This window comes from Paroedura picta, chromosome 13, assembly GCF_049243985.1.
Source record: "Paroedura picta isolate Pp20150507F chromosome 13, Ppicta_v3.0, whole genome shotgun sequence".
Classification (NCBI taxonomy): Eukaryota; Metazoa; Chordata; class Lepidosauria; order Squamata; family Gekkonidae; genus Paroedura; species Paroedura picta.
In genome coordinates this window covers 530,712-542,830 of record NC_135381.1, presented here as the reverse complement: position 1 = coordinate 542,830, position 12,119 = coordinate 530,712, and the positions used below count along the sequence as shown (strand labels likewise).

The window sequence follows — 12,119 nt, the reverse complement described above, 5'->3', positions numbered from 1 at the left end:
AGAAGCACGGGGGGGGGGGGGAGGGAGTTGTTGAGTTTACATCATCTTAAGCACCAAATTAGCCACAGTTGCTTCTGCTTTCTGAGCTGTCTGAGTAGTAAGTTTCTCCCCCCTGACAGAAAAGCGGCAGGCTGTTCGCCTCGGGGTGAGAGCGAGAGAGAGAAGGACGCAGGGCGGAAACAGAGGCCTCTAAGTGTGATGCTCTGACTTGATAGCATCCCCCCCCCCCCCCCCGGCGTTTGGTTCTGCTGTTGACACTTGAAAATGGGCTAAACCAGCCCTAGGAGGAGCAGGGCCTTCCCCGGGGTGGCCGTGAGGGTTTGGAACAGCTGTTCAAACAAGAGCCACCAGGGCTTCTTCTAGCCCATAAGAGCCCTACGGGGTCAATCGATGGTCCATCCAGCCCAGCATCCCATCATGCAGTGGTTAACCAGTGCTTCTAGATGGCCAGTGGGGCTTCTCAATGGCCTTCCCTTGGTTTTTCTTCCGGGCACTGGGATTCAGAATTTGATTGCCTCTGGATGTGGAGGTTCCATTTATTCAACATAGGCCCTGCCACACAAGGTCTTCTCCTGCTTCCCTTTGTTACCTTAATGGACAAATCAGAAGAAGCGTTTTTGGGTGGAGGGATGATGGTTTGTGTATTCAGTATGTTATTCCCACATCCAAGAATCAGCTGCCCCCCCCCAAGCACCCCTCCCTTAGCCTTTCAATAAACAACATCAGAACTCAGTTCCACGGGGGGGGGGGGGGAACAGAAGCTGTAGATCTTTTCTATAGCTTTAGTTGGTAACACTACAGGAAGTTCATGGGCCCAAGTGCCACCTCAGAGGGCACCTGCGGAGGAGTCCAGTGGGAACGCGTGATGGTCTGGCAATCCGCTTAGGCCCCCCTCGCCAGGGCGGGGTTAGCTACAGCAGGAGCACGATCAGCGGAGAGGGATCTCGGTCGGGGGAGCGTGGCCCTTGGGTCCCCAGCGCGCATCCCGGACGCGGCGGACGGCCTGCATCTGGGGCTGGAAGGCCAGCCACTCGTTCCAGTGCCCGAAGTCCCCTCGCTCAAAGAGGTACTGGTGGCCCCGGTAGCCGGGGTACTGATAGCCCACCCAGCTGCAAGGGAAGCAGAGAAGACGACCACGTGAGAGGGGCGAAACGTGGCCCAGGAGAGCGTGCCGGAACTCACAGCCTAGGCTGCCACTTGCCTTGGGGAGGGGGGAAGGGTGCCCTCGAACAGGGGAAGGGTGAGCGGGTGTTCCCCTGCCCAGCTGCTAAAGCCGAGGAACCTCGCTGCTTGGGATAAGGTCAGGGGCCATGGCGTCAGGGCAGACTTGCCCCACCCGCCCGCCCGCCCGCCCTCTCTGCTGCCTGGTTTCCTGAGTCGGGGGGTCCGAGGGGAAGAGACGGGTCTCCCGGCAGAGGCTTACGTTCCGCAGGGCACCTTCACGCTCCCGACGCGGCCGCAGAAGCCTTGCACCCAAAGACTCGGAACGTCGTCATCCTGGACTTCCATTTTGTTGCCTCCGAAACCGGCCCTCTCAAAGAGCTGGATCTTCTGCTCCCGGGCCTCCTGCTGGCAGGACAGACACAGGCAGGCTTGGTGGCCCTCAGTGCCTGTGAGCTGCAGGGATGGGGTGTGGGCCACAAGCGCCGCCCAGCTGCTCTCAGCCACAGGCCCTGCCCTCAGAAAGGGCCTTCTGGGATCCTGTGCCAAGTCAGCGCACTGGGCCCATGCTGGGACTCCAACAGCACCTCCAGGGGAGCTGCGGGGGGGGGGGTCTAGGGAAAGCCAGGTCAGCCAGGGAGGTCCGAGAGGGACGAGGCAGCCAGCGCAAGAGACTCACCATTCTAATGGGCCGCAGGGAGCGCAAGTGGTCACTGCGGTCACTGCTGGACCAGGTGTCCCATCGTGGGAACTCGCCCTTCTCCAGGATGAACATCTCGCCACGCAGGTTGGACTGTCCAAAGGCCACCCAGCTGGAGAAAGGGAGGAGACCACTCGAGTGGGCCGTTCCAGGGAGGCCTTCCAAGAGGAACATGAAGGGGATCTGGGAGAGCTGGGAAGCAGGGGGCTTTAGAGGCCAGCAGGCCAAGAGACCCGGCTTATCCCCAGCTGTGGGTTAGGAAGTCTTGGGGGAGTTTTTAAAAATTGGTAGGACCCCCCCCCCCATCCAAGGCCTATCTGGGAGAGAAAATAATCAGCGCTGGCTGCAGGCTGGGGAAACCAGGAGCTTTAAAAACGACGGCGAGCGGCCATGCACACGAAATGCAGAGCTGGTGGGTCAGAACAAGACCGGGGATCTGGCAGTCCAAAACGGACAACTCGTCCACCCTGACCTTGTGCCTGGGACTCCCTGCGTTCCTTTCTAGGGAGAAAAGGCAGATAAGCCCCTGGAAGAGGATGCGGAGGGAGGGAGGCCAGGGCAGAGAGGCTGTGCTCAGCCTAAGCCTGAGAGGGCCCTTAATGGCTGCAGCGCCGAGTACGAAGTGCCAGCCAACCTTCCCGGGGACCTTGGCCTCACTTGGATCACGGGCCTTTTCTGGGCACCTTGGCCGCTCTCGGATCACGGGCCTGGACAGTTGCTCGTCTCTCCTTCTACTTAAAGTGGCCATTTGCAGATGGATTTCCTTTTGGGTCACCCGTGAATGGTCTGTGCCAGGACCACAAGGCCCAAATCTAGCAGCCCCTTAAAGGCCAACAGCAGGTACTTGGCTGCTGGTATCGAGGCCCGTTGTAACCCTGGGCTCCAGAGAGCTGGGGCAATGTCCCCCTCAGGGAAGCCAGTAGCAGGAGGAGGCAGCTGGCTGAAGCTGGGGAGGGGGGAATTCCACACATCTGGGCCTCTGAAGCCTGAAGTGGACTGATCAGAGGGCGGGTTAACTTCGTCACGGGGGGGGGGGTAGCTTGGTGCAGTGCTTAAGAGCAGGGGCCTCTATTCTGGTGAGCTGGATTTGATTCTCCGCTCCTCCTCCACGTGCAGCCAGCTGGGTGACCTTGGGCTAGTCACAGTCCTGATAGAGCTGCAGCTGCTCTCAGAGCTCTCTCTCAGCCTCACTGATTTCACAGGGTGTTTGTAAGCTGCTTTGAGACTCATTTAGGTTGCAGAAAGTGGGGAATAAGGCCCAACTCCTTTTTGTCTTCACCTTCCTTCATCAAGCAGGGCAGCCCTTGGGCCCGGACATGCGTGGCACCTGCCCGGTTGTCTGTCTATCTGCGGGTGTGGCTCCTGGCCGCTGTCCTGCACTCTCCCCCAATCAGGCTGCTGCAAGGTCAGTGGGGGGGGGAGAGGGCCATCCCTCCCTCTCCTCTCTGGCCGGGGTAGATGAGCTCAGGCGTCTCATGCTTGGCCTGGCAAATGGCAGCACCAGGTGTCCAAACGACCGTGGGGAGCTGCCTTGACTCTACCGCTGCCTTCTACTGAGTCAGACATTCAGCCCCCCAAGACCGGTATTGCCTACTCTGAGTGGCAGCTGCTCTCCAGGGTCTCAGGCAGGGAGAGGCTTCTAGCCAGTTCTTTCAGAGGTGCTGTGGGCTGAGCCTGGCTCCTTCTGCAACCCAAGCAGCTGCTCTGCCGGGATCCTTGGCCTGCCATACAGATCCATCTCCAGAGAATGAATGAATGAATGAATGAATGAATGAATGAATGAATGAATGAATGAATGAGAGGTCAGGGGGCCGAAAGCTTCCATGGGAATTTCTGCAATGGGCATTATGAAGCTCTGAGCACCCCCCCCCCCCGCTGCCCTCTTCAGTGCCACTCACGGTCCAGAGGCCACAATGAGGCTGCGCACCCGGTCGAAGCCGTGGTCCCCGAGGTTCAGGCACTCGCGGCTGAATTCCTTCTGGTGGCCCTGGAAGCTCTCCTGGTCAAACACGAGGATCTGGAAGAAGGAACCATGTCATCAGGGGAGGGGAGGGGAGAGGGTGGGACTACCATGGGCCACCCTCTCAGCCCCCAAGGGGCCTGCCCAGATTTTCTGCACATGCCCCTTCCCCAGAGCTCTGGAGGGGAGAGGAGCTTTCCATTTTTAACAAAAGTGCTATTGAGCTCTGTGGGGAAGAAAGGCAGCCAAGCGATTTGGGGGGGCCCGAGCCCAGTCTGGGTGGCTGACTTAGGCCGAGCTTCCACGAGTCGCCATGCTGGGCCAGGGATGGTTTTGAACTTGGCACGGATGGCCACGTGCCTTTCAGTGGGGGGAGAGTCGCTCTGGCTTTCCTTCTGTTTGGCACAGAGCTGGCAGTCCTGCAGAACTCCTTGGGCCCACGGGTTTGAGCCCATCCCTTGTGCTTAGGCACTGAGGCCACCGATTCAATGCTGTCAGGATAGAACTGAGGGGCAGTGGCCTCCAGGAGAGATTTGCCTGCTCTCCCCCTCCATGCTTCTTCCTGCAGATCTTCCTGCATACAGCAGGGGCTGTCTGGGCCAGTCATTGGTGTTTTTATGTGCCACACTTTCTCCTCTAATGGTGGAGGTGACTCCAGGACGCCATCCTGGGCATTTGCCAGGGCCCTGGAAACACCCAGCCCCCCCTCCGCCCCCCACAATGGGGTCAGCCTCTGCTGCGCTCTCCCCTGGCTTACCCGGAAAGGCTCTCTGGTGGCCTCTGGAGTCTGGCCGTCAGAGTCCGTGTCTGTGGAGTGGGGAGGGCTGCCTGGAGGCCCCCGCTCAGTGCCATGGTTGGGCAGGCCGGCTGTGGAGCTTTCCGACATGGCAGCGTCCAACTGAGGCCTGAAATGGCAATGTGCAGGATTAGAGAGACGCAAAGGCAGAGGGGCCAGGGCGAAGCTGGGCCAGGCTGGCAGGGGGTGCCCAAGGGCTCCATTGCAACTGGCCTCAGAGCTCTGCCAAAGCTGAGCCAGCAGTGGGCCCCTTTGCCCTGCCTTGACAAGCCCAACCACACCTGGCCCTGCATGCCAGAGGCATCATGACCCCTCTCACTGGACCCCTGCCCCTCTTTTGGGGGGACAAGCAGAGGAGTGGCACATCTTTGGGGCTCCTGGGGACCAGCACCACCGCCCAGGACAAGTGCCTCAGGCAGGGGCTGGCTCTGACAAGGGCAGGGGAGGGTAGAGGCTCCGTAGCCTGAGCCCAGGGCCTCGATCCGCCCTTCCTGCAGTGAGGGTCAAGTGGGAAGGGAGCAGCAGAGGGGACTCTCCCTTCCGTGGAAGACCATGCCACCCACCCCACACCTGCCCACGCACCCCGGCAGCTAACCCACTGGGGAAGGGGGCAGGAGCAGGCAGGCCCTTCTGCCTTTCACCTGGTCAGCCGAACCTCTTTGGTGCTGAGTCGATCTGGCGGATGGAGCCTCTGCCCTTTATAGGTTGAGCCGGTCCCAGCCAGCCCGCCCGCCCGCCCGCAGGCACAACAGAAGTGCTGGGTCATCAGAGTCTTCCCTGGAGGCCACCATAAGCACCTCTCTCAATGTGGCCGCTGGGCTGGAAAACCGCCTGGCCACCCCCTTGGCCCTCCTCCCCCTCCCCAGGAAGAGCACCTGCTGACCACACAGTTCCCATTGTGGACAGGATGCTCTGGCAGGGCTGCTGCTCTGGCCAGAGACCATTTAGGTCCTCCAGGGACCACGGTCTGACCCCGACCCCCCACAGGGCCCTGGCCAGCCACTCCCTCCAGCACACGGTGGCTGCTTCAGCTTGGGTGGCCTCCTGGAGGGGCCCGTCACTTTCGGCTTCCTGAAGGGCTCTGCTTGCTATTCTCCTTCTCCGCATGTCCAGAGGCACTCTCGTTCTCCCTGCCCCAGGGCCGAGGACTGAGCTTTCCCTTTCCTGGATGGGTTCTGGGCCTCAGCTCTGCCTGACGGATCTCGCCTCCCTCCCTCCCTCCCTCCCACGACAAATTTGGGAGCCTGAATGTCGCCCCCAAGCTGGTCTCGAAAGCCGCCGGCTGAGCCCTTGATCCTCTGTGGGGCAGACTGCCTTTTGTTCCCGCGGAGCTGACTCAGGGGCTTTGGAGGCAAAAGTTGAGGTATAAAAGACCCTCCCAAGAGCAGCTGGTGAGGGGGGGGCGGCTGACGACCACCTGCGTAAGTCCTGGGAGCTGTGGAGTCAGGACGGATGCTGCCCTTGCCCAGCCTCGGGAGCTCCAGAGCGGATGACGGGGGCAGCACCTGGCTGAAAGAGCCACTGGCTGGGTGCCCCAGGCGCGTTGAAGGGACGTGGAGGGCGAGTCAGCAGCACGCGGCCCTCCCATCATCCCTGGCGGATCCCAAGCGACAGACCCAGCTGGGCCCGTGTGGCACATGCCTGGGATGAGTTGGGAGAGGCCCCCCTCCACCACCCCCCCCCCCGTCCTCAAGCAGCTCTCTCTCTTGCTTCCCTAGGGAGCAGCTGGCAGCCCAGGAGCCATGAGCAAAGCTGGGGGGAGACCCTCCGGGGGCTGGAAGGTAGGAAGACCCAGTTGGGACCAGTAGGCTTGGAGGGGGGGGGCTGGGGATTCTCCCCCTCCCCCAGAATTGCTGCTCATCTCCAGGCTGCAGTTCCCTGGGTGAATAGGGCTGCTCTGGAGGGGGGGGGGCTCTCAGTCCCACTCCCCTCCAGGCTCCAGCCCCCAAATCTCCAGGTGTATTCCAGCCTGGAGCTGGCAGCCCTACTCTGAGGGCGGGGTGCGAGAGAGGAGCCCACCCGCAGAAGGCAGAGGGGGAAGCTGGGGGATGGAGCAGCCTCTTTGGGCTTGGGCCCAGACCATCTCCCAAGCCACGCCCATCTCCTTCTCACTGGGCAACGGTGCTTTATTCAAGGCAAGGCTCTCTGGGCCGGCAGGAGGTCCCCGGTCCAGTCCTCAGCAGCATCTCTAGCGCAAGGCCTGGAAGGAAGGAAGGGAGGGAGGAAGGAAGGAAGGAAGGAAGGAAGGAAGGAAGGAAGGAAGGAAGGAAGGAAGGAAGGAAGGAAGGAAGGAAGGAAGGAAGGAAGGAAGGAAGGAAGGAAGGAAGGAAGGAAGGAAGGAAGGGGGGGGCAAAGGCAAAACGGGAGCTGAGAAAGGCCTGGGAGGGCCGGTGTGGGTGGGTGGGTGGCTAAAGCTGGGAGAGGATTTAGTCACCCTCATGCGTCTCCTTTGCCTTGTGAAGCTGCAGCCCTTGTGAAGAGCCCTCCCCCCCGTATTGCGGGGGGGGGGGCAAGACCACCCAGGGCCCCTTCTGTTCCCCCTAGCTTGTGGTGTGGGAGGAGCCGTCCTTCCAAGGCCAGCAGCAGGAGTTCACCACCGAGTGTGAGGACGTCGCGTCTTGTGCCTTGGAGTGCCTGGGCTCTGCCCGGGTGGAGAGTGGCACGTGAGTGGCTCACCCCCCACCCCCCCTCCCAAGCCTGCTTGGAATTCTCCTGCCCCCCCCCTTCCCCTTGCGGACCAGAGCCAGCCCCAAGCCTTCCAGCGCTTCCCCCAGACCCTGCCAGCTGTCCCCTCGATGCTTGGGCGGCCCCTCGTCTAAACCCTGGCAGGCTAATTTGTGCCCCCCCCCCCCACCGCTGCCAGCTGCACTCCTGGCTGATAGCCCTACGGACCCGCCTCCCTGTTTTCTCTGCCCACTGTGGCCCCAACGTCAAGGCCCAGAAAGCCTGATGAGGTACTGGCTTTGGTGTCCCCCCACAGGTGGGTCGGCTTTGAGCACCCTGCCTTCCAGGGGCAGCAGTTTGTACTGGAGCCAGGGGATTACCCCTGCTGGCAGGCCTGGGCCGGCAATGTCGCCTACCACGTGCCACGGATGAGCTCCTTCCGACCCGTCTCCTGTGCGGTGAGTGGGGCCTACGGGCCATGGCTAAGCCTTTGGGTGGCTGCCTTCGGGGACCTTAACATCCCCCACCCCCACGGGCCTTCTCTTGACCACCGCTCCACCCCCTTTCCCTTGGAGCCCTCTGTGCAAGAGCAGGGGCTGCCCATCCCAGCTGTGCTCTCCGGCCTCAGTGGGGCTGCTTGCGTGGGGGGGGGGGTGCTGCTCCTGAGCAGTCCCAGAGAGAGCCGCAGAGTCAGCAGCCCCTCCCCCTCCTAGAGCCATCGTGACAGCAAGGTGACCATCTTTGAGCAGGAGAATTTCCTGGGCCGCAAGGGGGACCTGAGTGAGGACTGCCCGTCTCTCAAGGCGATGGGCTGGGGCAGCAGCGAGGTGGGGTCCCTCCGGGTCTACGCTGGCGCGTAAGTAGCAAGGGAGCTTGGGGTGGAGGTCATCACCCCCCCCCGGGAGTTTCCATGGGGAACCAGGTGGGTTTGCAGGGCTGGCACCAGGAGCAGTGCCCATGCTGAAATCCTGTGCCTGGCCTGCGAAGGAGGAGGGGGCAGAGACTGGCAGAGGCCCACAGCTCTCCCCCAGTCCCTGGTGCGTTTCTTCCCCTCCTGCAGGGAGGCTTGCTTTCAGGGGGTTCTCTGGGGCACATTGGCCTGCTCCTTTCCTGAACCGGGGGCCTCGTCAGCCTGGGGGGGCAAAAGCAACAATAAGGGATCCTGGGAGGGCTGTAGGGCAGCCCCACGCCTTGACCAGGAGGCTGGCACTTGCCCTGGGGCAATGCAGCCTCCTCTCTTTCCTCCCCAGCTGGGTCTGCTGCCAGTTCCCCGGGTACCGCGGCTTCCAGTACGTGGTGGAGAGTGACTGCCACGGAGGGGAGTACAAGCATTTCCGAGAACTGGGCTCTCATGCCCGGACCCCCCAAGTGCAGTCCATCCGCCGGATCCAGTCGTGAGCGAGAGTCACAAAGCCGCTGTCAGCCCTGACCCCCCCCCCTGCAATGTATCACTCCCTGCCCCCCCCCCCCTGCCAAGCTCCGGCAAAGGCACAGGAGGCACTGCCCCCCCCCCCAATAAATCCGGCTGTTTGGGAGACGTGTCTGGCTCCTTTCCTTGGGGAGGGTGGGGGAGACGGCAGGGAAAGCAGCTCCATGCAGCGCTTGGGGTGGGCTGGGGTGGGTGTCCTGCCCGCAGCGCCTCAGGACAGGCGGTCAGCGCCTGAGTTTTGGAGCTCGCGCAAATTGAACTACGCCTCCCAGAATGCCTTGCGAGTCACCGGACACAGCCCCCTCCTCCACGAGACCCCGGGGCCCTCTCTGCCGTGGCCAACCTCCCAGTGAGGGCGGGAGGCGAGCCCCTGCTGTTGGCGCGGCGGCCCGCAGCAAACAGCGGCTCTGGAAGGTGCCGTCCCAGCCTCCGAAACGCCTCCCCCCCTCCCCAAACCAGCCCAGCATCTCACCCCGCGAAAGCTCCCGCTCTGGGCCTTTGCTCCGACTGGCTGGGGCTCTCTCGCCTCCCCTCCGCCCCAGACCCCTGATCCGAGATGCCCCGGGCTGGCAGCGAGGCACTTGGCTCACCACGCGCGACCCCCGCTCCGGCTGACCCACTGAGGCGCTCTTGCCCTGATCGCGGGGGGCGGGGGGGGGGCAGACCTGCGGAGAAGGAGTCTGGTAGCCTCCCAGGAAGTGTGCGTGTGCGTGTGCGTGTGTGTGTGTGTGTGGGGGGGGGGTCAGCGTGGACTGGGAGTGTTTTCCCACACAGGTCGCAGCCAGAAGGGAGCCACTGCTTAGGTGCCTCCCGCCCCCCCTCCGGCTCAAAGCTGCATCCAGGGGGGGGGGGGTTGCGAAGAGATCTTAGCATCCCCAGCCAATTCCTCCCTCACAAAAGTCGACGTGTGGGTCTCTTCCACAGAATCCTAGGGTTGGAAGGGACCTCCGGGGCCATCTAATCCAGCGCTGTGCAGAATGCAGGAATTTCACAACTACCCGCCCACCCACAATGGCCCCAATTCCCTGCCCAGTCTGGCCTGGAGGAAATTTGCCTCCCGATCCCAAAGTGGCGCATTTCCCTGGGCACGCAAGAGAGGATCCCAAGAGCCAAGCACAGACACAATCCCTCCTGCCCACCCACTCACCATCTGCCTAAATTTGCATTCCCCTCCCCGGTTGGAGCTACGGCTAGTTGGGATGTCCCTGGTTCAGATCCCACCTCACCGGGATGGATTCATGCAACGCAGCCTCTCCAAGCCTCGCCTCTTCTTTGGCCACAGGAGAGTGGCCTACCCTCACAGACGGTTGTCAGGAGGATCACTGAGGCCAACCACGCTGGTCTAAAAAAGAATGCGAAAGAGATGGTTTGGCCAGCAGGTGGCGCTCCAGTGCAAGGAATTCCGTCTCTCGCAGCAGCTGTCCCTGGGGGGGGGGGGGGGGGTTGTTTGCTGGTAGTCCAGAAGCCCCGACGAAGACAGGAGGCTGCGGTTGGGGGGCAGAGGGTGGGTGGAGGCGTCTCCCCCTGGAAAGCAATGCCAATCAATGAGCTGAGGAAGCTGGGAGAGGTGCTGGAATCGAGAGGCCTTCGTCAGCCAGAGTCCATGAGCCGGCCTTGAACAGAAATCTGCCAGGATGGCATTGCCAGGAGGCAGCCAATGAGGTCCTCACAACAGTCCTGAGAGGCAGGTCAGGCTGGAAGACAGTGGCCCACACCAGGCAGTGGATTGTGGGTTTTATTTCTTTCATTCAGTTTATATACCGGCCCTCACCATGATGTCTCCTTTGGAAGTCCAAGGCCAGCCTGGAAAGTACTGTGAGGTCATGGTCCTCTGACTGCAGGGTTTCCCAGGCCAGAGACGGTCCGAGGGGGGCTTTCCACCTCAGACTTCCTGAGTGTTCTCCTTCCGAGCCCTGACCTGGGCTGACCTGCTTAGCTTCCGAAATCTGATGGGCCTGGGCTAGCCTGGGCCATGCAGTCCAGGAGCCCTTCTTACGCTCAAGAAGAGTGTGCTGAGCCAGGGCTGGGATGGTGGCTGGTCAGCCCACCCCGCCTGGAGCATCTCCTGGTTTGGGGCTGGATCCTGGGGGCAGAGTCTTCCTCTTGCTCTTGAGCCACCCTGCCACTTGAGCCCGTTCTTCGGCTACAGTTTCTTGGGCACTTGTCACGTGCACAGGATTCTCTGCCCCCGCTTGGGCCCTCCTTTCGCCAGGGCTCCGGGCCTTGCATCCCTTGCAGAGGGGAGGGGGCATTTCCCCAGAGTCCTTCCCCAGGCCACGCCCCAAAGGGAGCGCCCGGCAGAGAGCTGGCCGCTGACCCAAGCAGGCGCCTTGCCTGGGCCCCACCCGGCAGCCTCTCCCGTTCCTTGCATGGTGGGTGGCAAAGCCGGCCAGGCAGCCAGGCCATAATGAGATGCTAACTGGATTTTCTGTAATATTGGGGGAAGGAAGGTCAGCAAGGTAAGTCTGCAGTCAGCGCATTGTTATGATCAATCAATAACCTATTTATTTTCCAACGCTCCTATTAACCTCGGCCCGTCCGTCCCCATTTCAATTTGAGCCGGCTTCGCAGGGAGCCCTGCTGACTGGGCAAGTCTGATGGGAGGCAGAACACGGTGCTGACCCGACCCTGGAAGGTGGAATCCAATTAGAGCCCTTTTCATTGGGAGAGGAATATTTCTAAACATGTTCTGCATCCCCTCCATTTGGGACTGTGGGGCAGCAAACACCAAGCAATTAAACAGGAGAGAGTGAGGACCTGCCAGGGACCCGGATAACAAGTGGGCCTTCTTGGAGGGTCTGTCTCAGCTTTCCCTCTGGCCAGCCTGGAACCCAGGACACCAGTGGGGCTCAGCAGGAAGCTGCACCTAGATGGAGGAGCGGTCGATCAGCGGCTGCTAGCCCTGGTGACAGAGGAGAACCTCCTCATTCAGGGGCACTCAACCTCTGAACCCCAGAGCCAGGGGGCCACAGGCGCTGCCTCTCGCTTTGCAGGACGTACCCAGCAATGAGCTTGATGGACTGTCACCGTCCTGTCTAGCCATTTTTATCCTTTGCTTCTCCTCCATTTCATCATCACAACGACTCTGCGAGGCAGATTAGGCAAAGAAGGACTGGGTAGCCCCCGTGGAGGAGGACTGGAACCCAACTCACTCTCCACAGTCCTCGTCATCAAGTATTCCAGCTGCTGCACCACCCTGTCAGCGTCCCTGGTGTCCAGCCAGCGTGTGGTCTGAGGAGCCCTCTCCGCACTGCTCCAAGAGATGAGGTCCCCCCCCCATATTGGTTTCAGGCCTTTCCTGAGGGGAGATGGTGCCCCCCCCCCCAGCATCTGCTCCCTCGCCTCCCTCGGCTAGCCTGCAGAAGGCAGGGGTCCGGCCATGGCCACTGGCCACTGCGATGGGCTCTTT

At 61.7% G+C, this 12,119-nt stretch overlaps 2 protein-coding genes across 6 annotated transcripts; one reads left to right on the top strand and one right to left on the bottom strand.

The window, feature by feature from the left end:
* Positions 1 to 30: 30 nt before the first annotated feature.
* CRYBB1 (crystallin beta B1) lies at positions 31 to 10,073 on the bottom strand. 4 transcript variants are annotated; one of them, XM_077308115.1, is made up of 6 exons: positions 9,937 to 10,073; positions 4,579 to 4,726; positions 3,760 to 3,878; positions 1,841 to 1,973; positions 1,424 to 1,569; positions 31 to 1,109 (listed from the first exon to the last, which is right to left on the bottom strand). In XM_077308115.1, the coding sequence occupies exons 1-6, from the start codon at positions 9,948 to 9,950 to the stop codon at positions 929 to 931; spliced, it is 741 nt and encodes a 246-aa protein (XP_077164230.1). In that variant the 5' UTR covers positions 9,951 to 10,073; the 3' UTR covers positions 31 to 928. The 4 variants fall into 4 exon arrangements, with proteins under 4 accessions (XP_077164230.1, XP_077164233.1, XP_077164231.1 ...); XM_077308118.1 differs by lacking the exon at positions 9,937 to 10,073 and adding an exon at positions 5,200 to 5,221; XM_077308116.1 differs by having other exon boundaries at positions 32 to 1,109; positions 1,424 to 1,566.
* CRYBA4 (crystallin beta A4) lies at positions 6,014 to 8,792 on the top strand. Of its 2 annotated transcripts, none has more exons than XM_077308119.1 (6): positions 6,014 to 6,038; positions 6,336 to 6,398; positions 7,162 to 7,280; positions 7,598 to 7,739; positions 7,995 to 8,137; positions 8,532 to 8,791. In XM_077308119.1, exons 2-6 carry the CDS (start codon positions 6,360 to 6,362, stop codon positions 8,677 to 8,679), a joined length of 591 nt encoding a protein of 196 aa, XP_077164234.1. In that variant the 5' UTR covers positions 6,014 to 6,038; positions 6,336 to 6,359; the 3' UTR covers positions 8,680 to 8,791. The 2 variants fall into 2 exon arrangements, with proteins under 2 accessions (XP_077164234.1, XP_077164235.1); XM_077308120.1 differs by having other exon boundaries at positions 6,027 to 6,155; positions 8,532 to 8,792.
* Positions 10,074 to 12,119: the final 2,046 nt, after the last annotated feature.

Bases quoted from the DNA above. Each gene is read 5' to 3' on its own strand.
- CRYBA4 (XM_077308120.1), top strand. From the start codon at position 6,360: ATGAGCAAAGCTGGGGGGAGACCCTCCGGGGGCTGGAAG. The intron at 6,399-7,161 runs GTAGGAAGACCC...TGTTCCCCCTAG, and splicing joins GACCCTCCGGGGGCTGGAAG to CTTGTGGTGTGGGAGGAGCC. The intron at 7,740-7,994 runs GTGAGTGGGGCC...TCCCCCTCCTAG, and splicing joins TCCGACCCGTCTCCTGTGCG to AGCCATCGTGACAGCAAGGT.
- CRYBB1 (XM_077308115.1), bottom strand. The intron at 1,974-3,759 runs GTGAGTGGCACT...CCCTTTCTCCAG, and splicing joins CTCATTGTGGCCTCTGGACC to CTGGGTGGCCTTTGGACAGT. The intron at 1,110-1,423 runs GTAAGCCTCTGC...CTTCCCTTGCAG, and splicing joins GTGAAGGTGCCCTGCGGAAC to CTGGGTGGGCTATCAGTACC.